This window comes from Sordaria macrospora, chromosome 5 (assembly GCF_033870435.1).
Source record: "Sordaria macrospora chromosome 5, complete sequence".
Lineage (NCBI taxonomy): Eukaryota > Fungi > Ascomycota > Sordariomycetes > Sordariales > Sordariaceae > Sordaria > Sordaria macrospora.
In genome coordinates this window covers 3,645,510-3,664,745 of record NC_089375.1, presented here as the reverse complement: position 1 = coordinate 3,664,745, position 19,236 = coordinate 3,645,510, and the positions used below count along the sequence as shown (strand labels likewise).

At 50.7% G+C, this 19,236-nt stretch overlaps 4 protein-coding genes across 4 annotated transcripts; 2 read left to right on the top strand and 2 right to left on the bottom strand.

Annotated features, from left to right (window-relative positions):
* Positions 1–1,877: 1,877 nt before the first annotated feature.
* SMAC4_06751 (uncharacterized protein) lies at positions 1,878–5,088 on the bottom strand. The gene is made up of 4 exons (XM_066090511.1): positions 4,347–5,088; positions 4,135–4,283; positions 3,072–4,057; positions 1,878–3,007 (listed from the first exon to the last, which is right to left on the bottom strand). The coding sequence occupies exons 1-4, from the start codon at positions 4,459–4,461 to the stop codon at positions 2,944–2,946; spliced, it is 1,314 nt and encodes a 437-aa protein (XP_065947286.1). The 5' UTR covers positions 4,462–5,088; the 3' UTR covers positions 1,878–2,943.
* A 2,053-nt stretch (positions 5,089–7,141) lies between these two features.
* On the top strand, positions 7,142–10,083 carry SMAC4_06750 (uncharacterized protein). Its single transcript, XM_066090510.1, has 3 exons — positions 7,142–8,918; positions 8,994–9,073; positions 9,208–10,083. Exons 1-3 carry the CDS (start codon positions 7,422–7,424, stop codon positions 9,794–9,796), a joined length of 2,166 nt encoding a protein of 721 aa, XP_065947285.1. The 5' UTR covers positions 7,142–7,421; the 3' UTR covers positions 9,797–10,083.
* A 305-nt stretch (positions 10,084–10,388) lies between these two features.
* On the bottom strand, positions 10,389–15,221 carry SMAC4_06749 (uncharacterized protein). The gene is made up of 2 exons (XM_066090509.1): positions 15,065–15,221; positions 10,389–14,943 (listed from the first exon to the last, which is right to left on the bottom strand). Exon 2 carries the CDS (start codon positions 14,396–14,398, stop codon positions 10,826–10,828), a length of 3,573 nt encoding a protein of 1,190 aa, XP_065947284.1. The 5' UTR covers positions 14,399–14,943; positions 15,065–15,221; the 3' UTR covers positions 10,389–10,825.
* A 1,332-nt stretch (positions 15,222–16,553) lies between these two features.
* SMAC4_06748 (uncharacterized protein) lies at positions 16,554–19,051 on the top strand (the record flags this gene model as incomplete). Its single annotated transcript, XM_003344923.2, has 2 exons — positions 16,554–16,613; positions 16,994–19,051. The coding sequence occupies 2 exons, from the start codon at positions 16,554–16,556 to the stop codon at positions 19,049–19,051; spliced, it is 2,118 nt and encodes a 705-aa protein (XP_003344971.2).
* Positions 19,052–19,236: the final 185 nt, after the last annotated feature.

Genomic DNA, 19,236 nt, shown 5'->3' with positions numbered 1-19,236 from the left:
TTTCTCTACAAACTTTATAATAAATCTCTAAATCGTCGTCCTTTATATAATTAAAAACTTATTATACTATAATATACACTTTAGTTTCCCTCTGAATATAATAGAATATTCCTTAATTATACTGTTAACGTGTAGCTAGTACTGTGCTTTGTAACTGCCTTGTGCTATCTTGTAGTATAAAAGGCTGATTGAACTATTCCTTCTACGGAATCAGTTAGCTCAGCTCCCACAGAACGTGTTAGAATACAGAGGTTTTGCTACTGTATTCTGGGATTCTCTAACTTGTTCAACACTTCTTCTAGTCTAATTTGTCATCATGGAATGTATCAAAAGCTTATAGGTTTAGTTCATTCCTTTTATGGTATAGTACTCCTACACACACTCCTATTAACTTACAGAAGCTTCTACACTCTGGAAGCTTTTACATACTCAACGTTCGTGCATATAAAAATGTGACGAACGGCAGTCTGATCTGCTTAAATCAGATGGCTGAAGGTAAAACTATCAGTAGACGTTTGGTGAAGCCAAAGGGTTCACAACAAGTATAGTAGCGTTATACTGGTCTCGGTGATAATGATCAATTGACTACTGTCAAACTATCTGACAATCTGAGTTCTCCCGTAGTCCATTTATACCTGCTCGCTCTCTGCGAGATATCTGTTTTCGGATGTTCACGCAACCGTGAGCTCCTAGTGTTTGGTGCTTGGGTTTTGCGGGCTCACTCTGATTAGCACGAGCCTTGTTGTTCTGTGAGCTCTATTTTATTTGCAACTACGCTGCTTCCTTCAGCACTGCTATTGTACTTCCTACCGCTTCTGCTCCGCTCTGCTACAAGTGCATAGTTCACTGTAGCATCTCTATACTAGTGCTATTATTATGGGCTAGTTAGGGCATTGCAGCAAACATATATAATAAAATATTTAATAATAGCGGATATTGGGCCCGTATTTTTAACTTTCGTATTCTTCTTTAATTTAATCTCCTACTAAGTTGTTTCCTTCTTAACATCCTTAGTAAGCGCTTATAGCTTCTTTTAATTAGCTGGAATAAAAACGGAATACAAAATAAACGAGGAAATCTCCAAAGTATTAATTGATATAACTAATAGAATCGGACCTTTTTAGCACTAAATTATATATTAGCGCTAAACTATAAATTAGTCCTATCGATTAAGGACCGCCACCGTCGTTAAATAAAAGGGAAAACAGGTCATTCTTCCTTTAGCATATATATATTAGAAAAAAGAATAAAATTACTTTTAAAGAGAGGCGGCCACCCGCTGTTAAATAGGTATAGTAAAAGCGCTGTAAAGGGCATTAATAGCTTTAATAAACCTTTTAGCGACTAGAGGGCGGGCTGGGCTCCTAAATAAGTTTCTTATTTACTTTACGTAGCGTAGCTAAAATATCATCCTTCAAAAGCGCTATTGTAACCAATATAGGGTAGAAAGTAGGCGCCGGGCCCTTCTCCAAGTAAGAAAAAATCGTAATAATTACTTAAGGATTTTAGCAATTCTATAGATACCCAATCCTAATTAGTTTACTCTCAAAAGACATTCTCTAATTAGCCAGAGCTAATTTCAGAAAAATATTTCTCGAGAGAAAGTAAGGGGAGAAAGAAAAAGAATATAGTATAGCGTTTTTCTTATCTTACCTTTTTGCTCTTCTAGAAACCATTCATATCATTTCATACCTAAAATTACAACAGAAGTAGTATCTACTTTGACTACAATATACACCGGACTATAATCATTTATCGTTGACATAACAAGAACCTATTAATAACTATAGGGTTCTCTCTATTATCATTCATAATTTCTACCCATTTTCTGATATGTAGTCCAACCACTCAACCACTTACATACATACTGATAGACACACGACTTTCTTACTGCTATTAGTAAAATGATGTAGCCATACTTATACTCGAATATGTATGTCTGTTAGAACAAGATACAGTTGTTAAGGACAATGAAACAGGTATTGACAGGCTAGATGTGTTGTGGATATGTGTTGTCATTCATCTCAGCTCTCTCGCTCTCTCTCTCTCTCTCTCTCTCCCTCCATGTGACGACCTGGCCCCCGTTTTGCCTTTCTTCGCTGCGTATGTTGGGTGGCCGTCGTCGTCGTCCATCATGACATTCCCCTTCAGTCGTCAACCCGCACAATTCTAGTAACCCTCGCGCCTCCTCTTTCCTTTTCATCTTCCTATCTATGACCATCCCTTCCTTTTCGGCGCCCTATTTGATTGACATAATATGAGCGACCGCAGTGGGTAAGCTCTTACTTCTTTCCACTTCGTTCCCATCCCCTCGCCCATTCCTTTCCATCCATAAAAGCCACCCGCCTACCCCAAATGTGAATAGCGCCAATTCCCATGCTTTGTGTTGTCGTTTGCATGTTGCGCGTAAATGTTGCTATGTTTTGGGTTTTGTGTGCGAACCGGTTCGTCCGTGTTTGTGTGTGTTCGTTTCGTAAAGCTTTCGTACATTATTTTGTCTATCGGTGGGTAGGTAGGTAGGTGTAAACGTGGGGTCAACCGCTTCCAGCAACCGAAAAGCCGAGCCAGCCGAACGACAGAGTTGACAAGACGAGAAAAAGCCGACCAAATCCAGATCCAGAGAACAAACCCGCCGCCAGCCTTCCCACCTGCATAGAAAAAAACAAAGAATTAACACAAAAAGCCCTCTTTCGTATAATTCCTCTCTTAAAGAGCGCTGTCTTTGGTTCTTACTCCGGTTCCCGAGGAGAAGGCCGACGAAGGCACGGGCTGCTGCTGAGATGGACTGGGAGGGTGGACTGTGGCTTCGGTGTCGCCAACCTGCTTGCGCTCCGAGACCTCGAGGTCCTTAAGCCGTTTTTTCATGTATCTCAGTGACGATGGCAGCGTCAATCCTTGGGATGCGGTTCCTGGGCTTCCGCTACCCCTCATGACTGCTGGTTGCTATTGCAGAGGTTCTGACGAACTTGACAACCTATTGAGGTGCAGGTAGACATCGGTTCCGTATCTGTTACGCAAAAAAAGGTTAGCATGCATAAAGCCCCAAATAGTACAACCCGGGGGTGACTCACCCTTCCATGCTGATCAACTTAAGGTCGCCACCAAAGTATCTCGCATACAAGCGCGAAATGGGAAGTCCGTAGCCGAAACCGGCCATGGGGGCCTTGAAATCGCTCTTGTCGAAGTCGGGGTCCAGGTTCGGTGTGCGATCGACGGTGGTGTACATGTAGGTCCAAACAAGCGGGATAGCGCTACGGGGGATACCGCCTCCCTCATCCGAGATCTTGATGGTGATGTCTTCCTTGCCCTCAGCAACAATGACCTTGGTGACGGGAAATTCCTGCTTGTCCTGGCCGTGGGTCTCGACGACGGCGCGCAGCGAGTTCTTGAGCGTCTCGAAGAGCATGTGCGACAGATGCCCTGGCACATACATGAAGTTGAGGTTGGGGTTGCAGACCAGCTGGATCTTGGGAGCCTCAAAGAGACCGTAGTGGTCCTCGCAGACGAATCGGGCGTTCTCGATGGCCTCCTGGGCGAGGTCCTTGACATAGGTCTTGGTGCAGATAATACCGACATATGAGGGATCGCGGTAGTGGTTCTGGTCCGTCAGGGCGATGTGCTGCCCAATAAGCATTCTTATTCCTATGCGCGACATGTAGAAACGGTCGAGGAAGGACTGGATGTTGTGGTCGATCTGCATGCGTTGCCTCTTGCGCTTGTATTCCAGGATGCCCTGGGCCATGGTGGTGACGACACTGTCGTGCCGCCTCTTAATCTTGTGCAGAGTCTGCGCAAACTTCTGGTTGTAAAGGTGTAGATCGGGAGGCCAGTCCCCTGTATCATCGACCATAGCGAAGTATCTCCTCGACGCCGAGAACTTTTTGTGGTTGAGTCCGTTCACGTAGTTTCCTCCGTTGTGTGAGGTGTATTGACCCTCCTCTATGCTTGGGTTTGGTGTCGCTTCTGGTAGGTAGGCGTGTTTTCCGGTTCTTGACGGCCTCATCAACCGCTCCCTGACATCTTTTGCTAGGTGTGGCCGTGGCAGTTGTGTGATTTCCTAAATTTGACCGGTTAGACATTCACACATGGTGGGACAAAGGGAGATAAGAGGAGAAGTGGGAGTTGTGTGCGCACCTCGAACGACTGGGCGTACCAGGCTTGGACCTTCTTGACCGAAGGCATCTCGTTAAGGCCATCTGGAAGGTTATCAAGTTCCTGGACTCTGTGGGCCAGACGGATGGGGAGCTCTTCAGCAAGGAACTGGGAGGCGCGGAACAAGGTTCCTGGATTGTATGACAGCACCGGTTAGCAAGGCGCTTCATAGAGTGGAAGACAGAAAGGCTTACCGGTAGAAGGCTTCTCGCCGAACTGGACCATCTGGCGCAAGCTGACTCCGGTAGCAGGAAAGCTTGCATAGTGCCGGATGGTGTCCATGAGCTTCTCGCTCATCTTCCACGACATGTTGGCTGGTGGTTACGGGCCTTCGCCGCTATCACTGTCGCCAATTGATGTCGTAGAGAGCAGTGGAGTGCTGGAGTGCAGGCCGGCTGCCGTGCACCATGCAGAAAGGGAAAACTGGGCTTCGAGGGCGTTGCTTGTCGTTCCGGATGGGTCGGATCGCAATTGGGTATTCTCGATCAGGGCGTTTCTTGGGTAGGTAGTGAGGGTTGGCTATGTGGTGTGGTTGAAGAGGAGTGACTGGTTCGTTGTCGGAGGAAGATGGACTTTTGCTGCGGGAACTGCACGGTGCCTGGTGCGGGTTGACGGCTTTTGATGGGTACAGCTACGGCTATCTAGAGGTACCGGACAAGACGGCGTCGGATGTTGTGGGCGAGAGGTACTGGCAGCTAGGGTTCTGGTACGCTCCCTGTAGGACAAGCCAGTCGGGCGCAAAGATGGCCCAGGGTCGACACAACCGAGGCAAGCGGATCCGGCGACAATGACGCAAGTGGATTTTGTTAGTGGTGATGGTGCTGGCGATATGGGAAACGATATCCTGTTCAGGATGGTGTTGGCGGCGTCTTATGGAAGGGTTGTCGCCAATTCACGCGCAGTGTCAAACAACTCCCTTGGGAGAAGAAAGGGAGAGGAAATACGACAAGAAGAGTCCAAGAAAAGAAAAGGAAAAAAGCAAAAGCGCAGGAAAATGTTTAGGTAGGCTGGTACTCGGGTTATAGGGAATGGAGACAGGTCGAGTTCCTAGCAGAACTGAAAGAGAGTCAGTTGGTTGTTCATGTGCCTCAGCTTCTTAGTCACCGCACTAACAAGGGCTCCATGTAGCCGGGGGACGGGAAACAACAGTCAACAGTCAACACCAGGGCAGCAATTGGCGGGATCAGCATTGGATGCCCACCGTCAGACACAGAGAAGCATGCACCCAGTGCGTTCAGTGTCTGTTACTGCAAGCTACCACAATGTACTTGCACAGCGACTGTGTCTTAACAACCAACAATCATGCAGCCGGGCTGGATGCACCACTCCCGTCCCTCCCGTCCATAACAGAGCACAAGTGAAAGTTGGAAGTGGAAGCACAAGGCTCGCCTATCTTTGGCTTAAAGGTCAAAACTCCCTCTCGCCCGGCGGCGGTCACTTTTGCGATGCCAGTATCGTACGGCACCCCTCGAGTCAAGGTTCCATTGCGTTTGTGTTCTCTTCCCTGTTCCTGATATCCCGTCCTTCTATTGGGGTTTCTGATTGTCTACCCCAGACCGAAAAGGCGGAGAATATCGGATATGACAACCTCAACAGTCATTCTTCAACACCAATCTCTGCCGAGGAACACAGCTGGAATCGTCAATCATGAGCCTTCCGGGCCTCACTCCAGGTCTACAACTAATGAGTCTCTGAGAGCCCTGGGGTTCAGTTTGGGTTGCGACTTGCGTTCCAGCGGCGGAAGCCGGCTCGAGGCCGGTAGAGGTAGTGTAGCTTACCCCACACTCCAGCATGTCCCCAAGACACGCGCTGCAAACACGGGGACCCCTCCGTTCCGCAGACGGTAAACACAGTGAGGAGCTGATGTGACATGGAGAGAGACTGGGCATTGGAGGAACTTGGGTGACCTTCACTTCCTGACAGTCAGCCGCCGAGACGCGGACAGTTCGGCGTTGCGAATATCAGATCTTCTTGGATCGACGAGGCAGTTTCAAAAGCAAGTTCTCAGAAGTCATCAAGAGCTTTACAGTATGGGTTCTTGGTCTTCAGGTCCATTCTGCATGTGGTACTACTGTAGTTGAGACCAGGGGAAAGGAGAAGCCGAGAGACGGGTTGAACGAACATGTGATTGAAAGTTCAAAGACATTCAAATACCATTTCATAGGTCACTTTCTATTCACGAACAGGACGGGAGCTTTGACAAACGGATACCTCTTTGAACCTCCACTTGACGTCATGGTCAACTGCGTGCTCGGAGTTTCAGACGAACTGTTGAAAAGTAAACAAACCAGGAGCCAAACAGCCTGATATCAAAACGTAACTCGTACATGGTGGCTTTACAATGGTGAGATACTGAGCCAACATATCTCAACTCTCCTGAAGCCTATACACTCACTCCTCTCCACCCAAAATTCCAAGCCTCAAGAGACAATCATGGCGGGGCATCTCGGACGGTTAAAAAGTGACAGCCGATTCGTCCGCTCTTTCGGTTCTTTCTCTTTTTGCGCCAAAAAACACAATTCGGCAACATTCGGGTTTATTTCTCACTGGCTGTGCGCCGCCGTTCCTTGTCTTTGATTGTCCATGACTCGCCGGGCTCACCTGGCCCGGAGTCCGGGGGCTTTCCACTCACCTTGTGGGGCTCACCGTCTGGAGATCTGGCGCTGGAGTGTTGGCTGTCCGGGGAACAGTTACCTAGGGAGCTCGAACCACCTACTGTTCCAGTGCCCGAACAGAAAATGTTTCACTCTGTGGCCCATAGCAACTGAACGGAAGGGAAACCTCACCCATGACAACCTCAAATGACAACAACACTGAAATAACAACAACGTACAAAAGTTCCCTTTTTGTCTGGTGACCTTCCATTCTCTCTTGAATAAGCTTTCCTGGGTGATCCAACAAACAAAGAAATACCTACCCTCAGCTGGCAGCCAACAGCACAGCGACACGACGGTGGAATTGCTCCACTATCTTGACGGAGCAGAGGAGCCTGTAAAACTTCCAAGACATCTTCTCCAACTGTTTTGGGCTTCAAAGTCCAGCAACGATATCAAACCGAATATTCCAGCCTGTGAGAAAGGAAGCCAAGCAGGGCGTTAAGTTCGGGATAGCGAAATGCTACAAAAACATCGCCGATACCTCCACTGCTAGTCACTCATCAATGACGTGTTGACAATCTGATACGCCCCTTTATTCGAAAAACATAACACTTCATTGGGTGGTTGCATTGGCACATCGCATCGATCCCATGAGGACCCTCAACCATCACGATGCCCGATGATGATGAACCAGACCACCGACGGTCAGCGACGGCACCAGCCTATCCGGATCCGGACTCAGACTTGGACTCGGACCTAGATTCGATACCACCGCAACCCAGATCCCCATCTCACCCCCCGTTGCCAAGTCTTACAACAACAACAGCAACAACAGGTAGTCCGGTACGTTCCACTTCGCAGACCTCTCCCAAAGGAAAAGGACTACGATCCCCTCTTGGCTTCGGCTCTCCCCCACAAGGCTCCTCCTCAAGAAATGTCCAACAACAAGTCATCTCACATCCATCTTATCCACGTCCCCAGACACCACCCAACAACCCTCAGAGAGCCCAAAACCGCCATGGTCTCCATCGACACGGCAGCCGCTCACCTTCACCCTCACCGTCACCCCGTCACCTACCGCCACCAGCAGCAGCTTCGACGCTCTATCATCTCGTCGGAGGTCTAGGCCTAGGACCCTCCTCACCACTCTCTCCCTTCCGCCGGCAATTCTCCGCCTCTCTCCAGGCCGTCCGCTCATCGTCCCGAGCCCCCAGCTTCGCCAGCATTGCTGGGTCCCGTCCCAGTACCAGTTATGGTTCCGGCTCCGGCACCGGCACCTTCTTCACTCACGTCAACGACAGCCATGGCACGGTTCACCACCTCGCTATCAAGGACGACGACCACAACCTCTCTTTTCATGAAGCCGATGATGAACTCAGCGATGATGACCAGCACCCGCCGGTACGGGTGGACACAGCAGCAGCAGCTAACAAGACAGAAGAAAACGACCACGACAACCTCACGCAAGGCAGCAAAGACATGCTGGTGGAACGGTTGACGGATTTGATTCACTATTTGCAGGAGACCAAGGACGACCAAACGACGGCTACGAACCAGAGTGGTGTTCTTAGCGATGTCAGCATCAGTGAGTTGCACGCCAAGGTGGATGAGATGGAGGCTGTTCTTACTGGGAAGGGAACGGGGACTGCGGTTGGGGATGCTTTGAGAACGATGAAGCGGCCTCCTGTTGGCCCTTCAGCGAGGGTACCGAGACGTGGTGGACAGCGACAAGACGAAAATGAAAATGAAAACGAGAGCGATGGAGACGAGGAAGATGAGGAACATGACCAAGAGAAACAGCCTCACTCGCCTCTAAAGGATATGCTCGCATTTGCGTCATCAGCAGCAGCTGCTGCCGCCCCGGGCTGGTTAGCTAGAAGCTTTTCCGGCTCGGAACCGTCACAACCTGAGTCACGGGCGCACTCACCATCGCCTTCTTCAAAAGTTCACTTGAAGCTGGCGGAGGCTGCGGAGATTAAACCTTCCGCTGTTGGTGCTGCTGGTACAGCAGCAGTGTCTGTTGCCGAAGTGGAAGTGGATGTGGAAGTGGAAGCAAAGAAACGATGGGATGTCGTTGAGACAGAGCGCATCGCGGGCGAAGCTGAGAAGCTAGCTGCTCAGTTGGAAGCAGTTTTGAAAAGCTTGGAGACGAGGAGGGAGGAGTCGAATGTAAGTTTCCATCTCACTCAAAAACACTACTGTTCGTGGGGAAGAAACAAAAGGCTAACCAACGACAAACAATAGCACGTCCACGCCCTCCTGGTAGAAAGAGCAGAAGCCGCCGCCTCTCGAATTCTTGATCTGGAGAAGGAGGTTGTCTATTTGTAAGTGCCTCATTCCTCATTCCTCATTCTCCCTTTAACCACATCCATCTCCATCCCCTTGACCATCCATCTATCTATTCGTCAATATATCTATCCCCTTGTCCACACCAACTAATGAACCAAAAATAAAACAGAGAAGAAGAAATCTCCAGCCAAGAATCCGAACTCAAACACCTCCGTCTCGAACTGCGCGCCATCGAGACCCTAGTGAACGAATTCCTCCCGCCCGTCGAGGCCGCCGACCCAGAGCTCGTCCGCAGCATCGAGAACTGGAAGGCTGATTGGAAGAAGTTGAGAGAACAAATGTTGTTGTCTAAGAGTCGTCGTAAGGGTAAGAGTAGCAACAGAAAGATTCCTGAGGAACATGATGGAGGACATGACGGGCATGACGGGCATGAGGAGGGAAGAAGGCAAATAAATGGGAAAGAGAGGAATCAGCAGCATGGGCATGAGGACCACGCGGAGGAGGAGGCTTATGCTCATGCTCGTGAGACGCATGAGACGCATGAAACGCATGAGTTATCAGTTGTCATGGAAGTTATGGAGGAGTCGGTGAGGCAGGGTCATCCTCAACAACATCAGCAGCAGCATTTCCGCAACGGCAACGGTGTTGGAGGCGGAGACGCCGATGGACAGGGAGATGACGCCATGGCAACAAGCGCTTCTCCAGCTCCAACTATCGCTCCCGCTCATGCAGTAAGGGTATCAAGGACCGGGGCTTAGGTACTCTCATCCGCGACATTCGCGACATCCTCGTCGTCACCGTCGTTGTCATCATCGTTGTCATCCTCTTTACAATCCTCATCGTATTCATCTATCGTTCAGCGAGAACGGCAGCACCAGCGGCAGGGGCAGCGGCAACGACAAGGGGAACGACACGGACGTTCACGACATCCTTAGGGGTATGTTTTTCCAGTTGATCTGGCTGGTTGGCTTGCGCTGTGCGCAAGTAACTATGTTTGTACATGTCTTATGACAAAAATTTGGGGGGGGGTTTCTAAAGAAAGGGGAAAAAATGGGAGAGGTGATGAACAAGGTTCAAAAGGGGGAAATAGCATAGCATAGCATAGCATGATTGGTGTGTGATCACGGTGTATAACGGTGTATCAAGTCAATGAAATGACATGGCATAGAAGAAACAGGATAGTATAACACAACACAGGTTTTGGTGGTGGCGTGGAAGGTTAGAAATGGAAGAAATTGACGAGTGGTTGATTGTTCTGCAGGAATCAAAGTTTGCAAGGCGAGTGAAGACAAGTCAAGACAAAAAAATGATGGCCCAGAAAGCATGGCAATACGTCTGTCAGTTGTGAACTTTTCCATTCTACCTGAACTACCTAAACTAGGTACCTAAACGCCTCGCGAGATCTGCTAGCCTGGGTTAGTGAATTAAGAGCACTTCTACCACTTCTATCACACCTTTACACCTTTCCTTTCCCCCATCTACTGTCTCCAATAGTGCAAAATACCACTCCAACCTGATGCAAAATGCCGTCGAAGTGATTCTCCAATCTACCTGCCTGCCTGCCTGCCGGTGATACAAAAATTTGTGACAAAAAGAATAAGTGCGGTGGCGTGCACATGTGGTGTGGGTAGTAGACTATGCTGTTGTTTGTTCCTGAAAAATCAAAGTCATGATGAACAAAAGGAGAAAGAAAAGAAAATTGTTCAGTAAGGGGTATGGGTATCTTTATCCACTTTGTCTTCTTTTTCGTCCTTTCCTTTCTTCCTTTTTTCTCTTTCCTTAGTTTCCTAACGATGTAAATCCAAGCCTAACCCCAACATCCTCTCGTTCAACTCACTGGCACTCTCTCTCCTCCTCCTCCTTTCTCCATCTCCGCCACCACAGAAGGCATCATCCGCCTCCGCCTCGGTGTCCGCTCCTCCCTCTCCCTCTCCATCACACTCCGTCTCCCCATCAGCCTCTCCACCACCATCCTCTTCTTCCTCTCCCCCCTGCATCATAATCCCATCTCCATCGATGCACATAATCGTGCTGCCCACCGAACTACTCCCACTCCTCCCCTCCGTCACTCCCGACGCCCCCGAGCTTGTCGACCCTTCTCCTGAGGTCCTCGGCCTTTGATTCTGTCGCGCACTAATCATCGCCTCCCTCTCCTCCTCGCTCAAAAGCCTCATCCTCAACTTCTCATCAAGCATGCTGACCAACCGTTCACTGTACTGATCCAGCAAGTTGGTGAGCATGCCCTCGCTGAGCGCCTTTTCTCCTCCTCTGTCATGACCATGACTGTGTCCACGATCGCGATCATGGCCGCAGTAGCTGTGACTGTGATGGTTCTGGTGGAGATGAGGTCTCCTGCTGCTGCGGCTACGAATCGCGCGCTCGCCGAGGGCGGCCGCGGTAAGTCGCAGTTCAGCGTCGAGCTCGGCGAGGATGTCGCCGCTGATAGCGTCGGGGCTTGCCAGCTTCTTGCGGTAGGCGCGTAGTTGGCGGCACGTCTGCTCGGTGGCGGCGCTGAGGGATCCGAAGCCGTAGCCGTTGGCGGCGCTGCTTGGCCCTGCGGATGTACTGGGGGCGGTGTTGCTTCGGAGGTTGGACAGGCTGCTCTTCTTGCGGGCGGAGGAGCGGATGGTGGAGGAGGTTGCTGTGGGTGTTGTGTCGCCGTTGATGAGCGGGGGTGATGCGCAGCGACGGTATATGCCGTTGTCCTCGGAAGGCGGGCTTTCGGATCTGCTACCTGCTCCTGAAGATGTTCGACGTAGGGCTTTGCGTTTGATTCGAATGGACCCAGTGCCATCGGGGCTGATCCGCTTCCCTGACGTTACTGGTGTGCGTGTCGTGGAAATGGGTGCGTGTTGTTGGGAGGATCGACGAGACTGTATCCGACCGGGTGAGAGACGGCGTTGTCTGCTGCTGCCGGCATGGGATGAAGATGGTCGTTGAAACTCGGCTAGCTCAGCCTTTGATAAAACCCTCCTGAGTGGCGGTCGGCTGTGCGCAGACGGATTGTTGGCCCTTGAACTGGTGGTCTTATCAGGCGAAGGATCGCGGTTCCTGGAACCAGTCACTGGAAACTGTATATCCAGCCCCCATACCATGATGGTCCCATCCTCTCCGACACTGATAATCTTTCTGCCAGCCTGCTCGCCCTCAACCATCACCACACCGTTGATGGCTTCCGTATGACCCCATTCGCGGCCCATGAAGGCCCCAGACTGAGCGTCGTATACTCGGATGGATTTGTCTGTATTGGAAATGCCAAGCAAGAAGCCCATTTCCCCCGTTGTCCCGTATCGTAGCGATTCCAAGATAACGGTCTCGGACCCTCCTTCGTCGTTGCATTTGAACGAGTTCAAGAGCCGTCCATTGTTGTAATCAAAATGACAAACTGAGCGATCCAAAAGTGATACAAAAATTGACTTTTCAAAAGGCGTTACCACCATTGAGGACGGTGAAGCCCGTAGCGTAATGACCCTGGAAGGAATGGCTGCCATGACATCAGGGTCACTCTCTTTCGAAACCAGATCGTGTATCTGAAGGGTGCGGTCCAGCGAACAGGTGAGAACTTTGTCGCGGGAGGGAATCAAAACTTGGACGACCTTGGCACTAAACTCCAGTGTCTGAAAGTGCTCAATTGCGCCGGAAGATGTTCGATGGAACAATTGGGCTGTGCGGTCTCTGCCGCAAGATGCGATAAGAAGCTTTGACTCGTCCTCGAAGATGGTGATATCCTGGCAGTCAGAAGAATGTGCCTTCGTCTCAAGTAAACAGACTCTCGTAGAGGCGTCAATGATGCGAAGAACGCCGAGCTTATCCCCCACAGCAAAGAGACTTCCATCTTTCGTGGCTCTAACCACCACAAGCTGATTGACCGGTTGCTCGCCATCGGTGTTGTTTTCTACCTGGTCCACGGGAACGTCAAGCGTCAACTTGATGAGGCCATCCATATTCCACAGATTGATCCTTCCAGATGCTGACCAGGTGACGAAGGATGCGTCCGCGCCATTGTACCCAGGAAGCTCTTGTATTCCAACGATATCGCCGGCGCCAGGTATCGGAATGTGGTGAGGATCGTCGGATGATACGGCTGGAATATGGTCGGGACTCCAAATGTTGATTGTTCGGCGGTTGTCGATCGTTACGAAATTCTCGGCGAGAAAGCCCAGGGCCACAAGTCCGTCTGACGTGTGTGGGTTATGAATAACAGGATCGGGGATGCCTTCCAAGACACCATCGAGTGCGAGAGTTGCCAGCTGACCATCTTTCCCGCCAACGTAAAGCATCTCTTTCCTCATCGATATGCAACTGACGTGAAAGTTCAGGTCCAGCAGTCGTGTTAGTTTCATTTGCTTGTTTGTGTCGTCCAAGAGGCACACACTGCCCGTTTCTGAGCAGATGATGGCCCTATTTTCATCAAGTGCAAGAGCGCAGCTGAACGTGGCGTCCAGCATAGAACCCAGCAGAATATTTCGGCCAGGCAATGGTTTTTGGGCCAGTTGGGCAGCCGAGCAGGCCGCCTCTTGTTGTGAGAATTTTGATTTTGTCGGAGAGATGGGCGGTGGTTCTTCAACCCTCCAGACCTTGATGTGACGGACACCCAATGTTATCAAATTGTTGCCCATCCACACCATGCCCTTGACGTGAGAGGTACAGCGGTTTTGCTGAAAGAGCCTGGCAGCACCAGTTCTTGTGTCGATCTTCCATATATAGAGGAACCCATCGTTGGCAGCTCCTAGAGAGGCCAAGAACCGTGTGTCTGGTGACCATGCTACCGCCTTGACTCCAAATGCGTGTTCACTGATGGAAACCAACGGCGTATCGGACGAGGCATCTTGGAGGTTGAAGATGAGTACGCGGGGAGCATAGCCCGTTTCGCCAACTGCCAGGTATCGTCCATCCCGGCTGAGGCCAAGGCAAGTGGCAGCCTTTATGCGCTCGCGACTTGTCCAAGTCTGTGATGAGTCTGCTGTCTGATAGGCCGATTCCCTCTGTGAAGCAGTGGTCCTGTTCCTACTGTCATTGGCTTTCGGTGTCGGATTTGAATTCGCTGCGGTGGTGTGTGAGACGGGTGAAAGCGCAAAGACGGGGACTGCCGAGGGACGGGCTCGATAAAAGCGTTGGGAATAATGCTCGCCCGATACGTCAACAACCACCACAGCTCCGCCGGCAATGTAGGCGAAAGAGGAGTGAACGGAATCGAAACCGGTAGGCGAGGAGCAAGTGGTGCCTATGACACGCCTGAGGGACAAACAGGTCTCATTGAGGGTACGGGAGCGTTGAGGACCCGGGGACCTAGAAGTCCTTGTGACAAAGGGAGAGGCAGCGGGAGTAAGCTTGTGTCGATTCGAGGGAGTGGATGCCATCTCGTAGCCATTGGCCGTTGGGGAGGCGAACTGGGGTTAGTATGTCTTGAAGTCCGATATGAGTTGGGAGGACATGAGCCAGCACGTCGTCCTCGATATCGGCGGTGTATAGCTGAATTCGGCCTCGGCGGTGGATTGCCAAAGAATCGACCGTGCGGCGAAGGATTGATGATGATAGCTTGATTGGAAGCTTTATCGTTGTTGCCGTCGTTGTCGTCGATATAGTCAAGGATATTCCAAAATCTTTATGTGTATGTAGTGATGAGGTACCTCTTTGGTAAGCTGAGCAACGAGGAGGAGGAGGAGGAAGAGGAGGACCAATGGAGGCTTGATGTCGAAGCTTGAGCTGAGCCAAGACGGGTTGTAGGAGAAGCGATAATGATGACGGAAGCAGCGTTGGACGATTGGAAGAATCTGAGCTTTCCGTCCGAACTTTCAAGTCGGCCAGGGTCAGTGCAAAGATACCTCTAGAGATGCGTGACTTCTCGTGTGTGTGGAGGTTGCCTTGTTTGTGACTGAACGTTCCCGCGGTAACGCTGCAAGATCTGACTTTGTTAGTGTCTTTGCACAAAAACACACAAACAACGCACGCCCAAGCAAAGAAGTGAACCTTTGCCCAAGCATGCAGAAGGTCAATCAGATCGAGATGGTCCGGTCGGGTCTTACAGTGAGGGAAGAACGACGGGAGAGCTGGAGAGAAGAAATTGCAGTAGCAAAGAGAACGAGAGCTCTGCCCGGGACACTCAGAGAGAGAGAGAGGGAGGAGCGAAAGAGTGAGATTGGAATTGAATGAATTTAGCTTTGGCGGGGAAAGGCCTTCCTGCCCTGGAGGTCGAAATCGCCGCCAAAGGTGGAAATATCGTGATGCCCTAAGGTATCCAGCCCAGTCAGGGAAGAAGGGAATCTGTAGAGGTAACTGAACCTTGAGGTAGTCTGCAGTAGTGCGTACAGCAGCCTCATGCAAGCTGCAGCCGTTGTGGAGGTGACTTCAAGGCGAGGGCGAGGAAGCGACAAGGTTCGCGATCTAGACTGAAGACGACGACGACATTGTGTCCAGGTGTGTTTCCAATTGCTACCTCTACACAAATGATGGGATGATGTGGAAAATGGGAAGGGGGTTGAGATGGAAAGAGACACAAGCAGGACAGGCGGGAAGGTGAGATGAGATGAGAAGAGGACTGGGGGACCAGGCCAGTACTAACAAGGCTAGAGAACACAAAAAGGGAGATTGATACTTTTCACAACCTCCACGCCATCTCTCCATTGTGGACTTGCCCGCCCTCTTTGCTCTTACCCATTCCTCATGTGAAAAGAGGTCACACATTTCCCGTCATCAATGGCATGCTGGGATAAAGTACTCTAGGCTCAAGATTGGAATTTCCCATTTGGGCAGAGGGTCCCTCCCATTTAGGGTTATGGGTCGCCTAATTCACGCTACAAAGGATGATCATCACAGTTGTGACCGGGGACGGGATCTCTCCCTGGCCTGCCTTGCAAGCGCTGTGGTCGCTGTCATTCGCTGTCACGGTCCTAGTCACGGCGGGCAATCAAAGTCAATCTTGGGTGTCACCCTCCCACCCGTTCAGTGCCGTTCAGGACCGCTGGGACCGTTCCATCGGCGCTCCAAATCACAATTGAGCCGCTCATTCGGGACTGGTCTGTGCGCCAATCTTGAGTACCGGGAGCCAATTGCAATACATCCAAAATAACAGGTGGGGCATCCTTCGCTTAGAGATCCACAATTCCCCACTCTTTACAGTTGTCACATCCTCAGCACTGCAACTGTTGCAACCACCCTGCGACCTCCAAAACCGCGCCAAAACGTGGGACAAACAACCACCATTCAACCTCACCTCTTTCGAAACGACAACTCACGGCGCATCCCAAGTCGTGAAGCCCAACTGCTACCAGGACCCTAGCGAGCAAGCCTGTCCACAACCTCCCCGCAAAAACAACATCAGGAGAGAAAAGAGAAAAGCAATATTTTGTGCATCCGCGGCTGCCTTCTGCAATTCGTTTCGAGAAAAGAAAAGAGACATCGATGGGACAACAGACTGGGGTTGTTCGATGGACCCTTTCTCATCACGGAAAGTAAAAAGGCATCTTTTGGAATCACAACCATCACCCATTCCCGTCGTGATGCGGTCTTGCCGCAATGGATCACCCCAGGAAAAACTTGAAAACCAAACACGATGATCGGATCATCCTCCATTTTGTACAACCTCCTTCCCTACTATCGTTCATGCATTACTTAAATCGAAAGATATTTGCAAAGAAAACGGGTTCTGACTTTTCATGTGTGTGAATGTTGGTCTGTCTGTAGGATCTCGATTGCTTCTACGCCCAGGTAGGTAATTGCACCCACCCACCCCTATTTCTATTTCACCCCAGCAACCGTAACCTACCTACGGTTGTGCTCCTTTGCCCCTTGCCCCCTTGCCCCTTTGCCCCCTTTTCCTTTTATTCATGATGTCAACAAACCAAAACCGCCTTCAGTTCTTCCAGACACCAAGACCCAACCCAACCCGGCAACAGAAACACCTCCACTCCCTTCCAATAGCGCCAAACCACCTCACTAATTTTCTATAACAAAAGGTCTTCGAAAACAAATCACCCCCTCTCAAATCCCTCCCCCTCGGCATCCGCCAAAAGTCCCTCCTAGCAACATGCAACTACCCCGCCCGCCGCCTCGGCGTGAAGAAGCTCATGTCCATCGCCTCCGCGCTAGCCATCTGTCCGGACCTGGTCGTCGTTGACGGCGAAGACCTGACGCCCTTCCGGGACGTGTCCAAGCGGATTTACTCCTTGCTACGCTCGTACTCGTGGAACGACAAGGTCGAAAGACTGGGGCTGGATGAAGTCTGGATGGATGTAAGTGACCTGGTTGAGTATAACCTGGAGTTTCTGAACAGGAATGATTTGGAGCATTCGTGGTTTTGTTTAGACAGGGAAGATCCGGAGAAGGGGTTCGTGTTTGATGCAAGCCGGTGGGCGGGATGTGTTTATGGTTCCAGCAGTATTGGGGAGGGGGATACAAGAGATGGAGAAGGAGGTGGTGAACGACAGCAGCCGGAATTGTTCCTACGAACAAAACTCCTCCTCGCCTCCCACTTGGCTTTTCATCTCCGCATGAAGATCGAAGAAGAAGGGTACACCACGGCCTGCGGGATATCCACGAATAAACTCCTCGCCAAGTTAGTCGGCAACGTGAACAAACCGCGGAACCAGACGACTCTCTTATCTTTCGGTCCCGACGGCTGTGGCGAGGAAACTGTGCGGAAGTTCATGGGAAGTCATCAACTTTGCAAAATCCCGGGAATTGGAGGTAAAACGGCCTCTGTTCTTTCGGAGTGGTTCATCTCGCAATCTGGTCCAGGAGGCCCGAACCTGAACCTGAACCCAAAGGATATCACCGTCGCCAACCTCCTCTCCTGTCCCGGCCTAACGCCCTCAAAACTCGACTCCCTCTTCTCTTCTTCTCTAGGGTCAGGCACAGCCTTAGGAACAACAACACCCGGAAAACACCTCCTCTCCCTCCTCCAAGGCCACGACCCCTCCCCCGTCAAACCCGCCCGCACCCTCCCCACGCAAATCAGCATCGAAGACACGTACCATGCTCGCCCTCTCACCTCGCTCGTCCAAATCCGCTCCGAGCTGATCAAGATTACTTCGTCATTGCTGAAAAGGATGAAAACCGATCTGATGGATGATAGCGACGACAAGCAAAGGTGGATAGCAAGACCGAAAACGCTGCGGTTAACGACGAGACCGCGGGTAACCCCGAGAGAGGGGAAGGGGTATGGATACTTGAGGGTTTCCAAGAGCGGGCCGTTGCCTGGGTATGTTTTTGGTATTGCCAATGGTAATGGTGACCGGGGTGGTGATGGTGACAACACGGCATTGGCGATGGCGATGGCGCAGCAGATTGTCGAAAGGCTGGTGATGGAGACGTTGATTCCTATGTTTCACCAACTTAACCCCATCAACTCCAAGGAGAAAGGGGCGGCGAAGAAGGGGACAGGGTATAGCATCGGGCTGCTAAACGTTTGCGTGACGAACATGGACTGTGTCGATCTCACAGCCAGCGGCGGCGGAGGAAGGGACATCAAGGATATGTTCATGCAAGCAAGGGAGTTTACTGTCTATGATCACGATCACGATCAATATCAACACCAACATCATCATCTCGTCGACAGTTATGACGCCGACGCCGACGAAAAGCGGATTGGACCCGGAGCCGAACCTTTGGAAACATTGGACATGGATATGGATATGGATCGGGATACGGGCATGGATGCTGCAGAAGACGTGGACGTGGACGTGGACATCAAGCACCATCAACATCCCGATTCCGTGCCCGATGGCTACGAGCAAGATTCTATGCTGCCTATTTCTACTACTACTATCGATTACTTTCACATCGAAGACGACGACGAAGTTTGGGATGACGAAGAAGGTAGTAATGTGTGGGAGAATGATGAAGCTGATGAAGAAGAACTAGACTACTTGAGAGGAGCGGGTGGTATGAGCAGAGGCGATGGTGATGGGGAAGATGGTGATGGCACCAAATGCCCCCTATGTAACCATTTCATCCCTTTCTTCGCTTTATCTGCCCATGAGCGCTTTCATAGTATGGAGTCCGAGGGCGCATAGACTACCTAGGTATGCAATGCCATATGGAAGGAATACTTCCTGGCCCATTCAATAGGTACATGCATTACGTATGTGTATTTGTCTTTTGTTTACTTCCTTACTTTCTCCTCTCTCTTATTGGATGCCGCCCATGCCGCTGCTGATAATGATGATGATGCAATTTTCTCTCTCTTGACCCTTCCTTC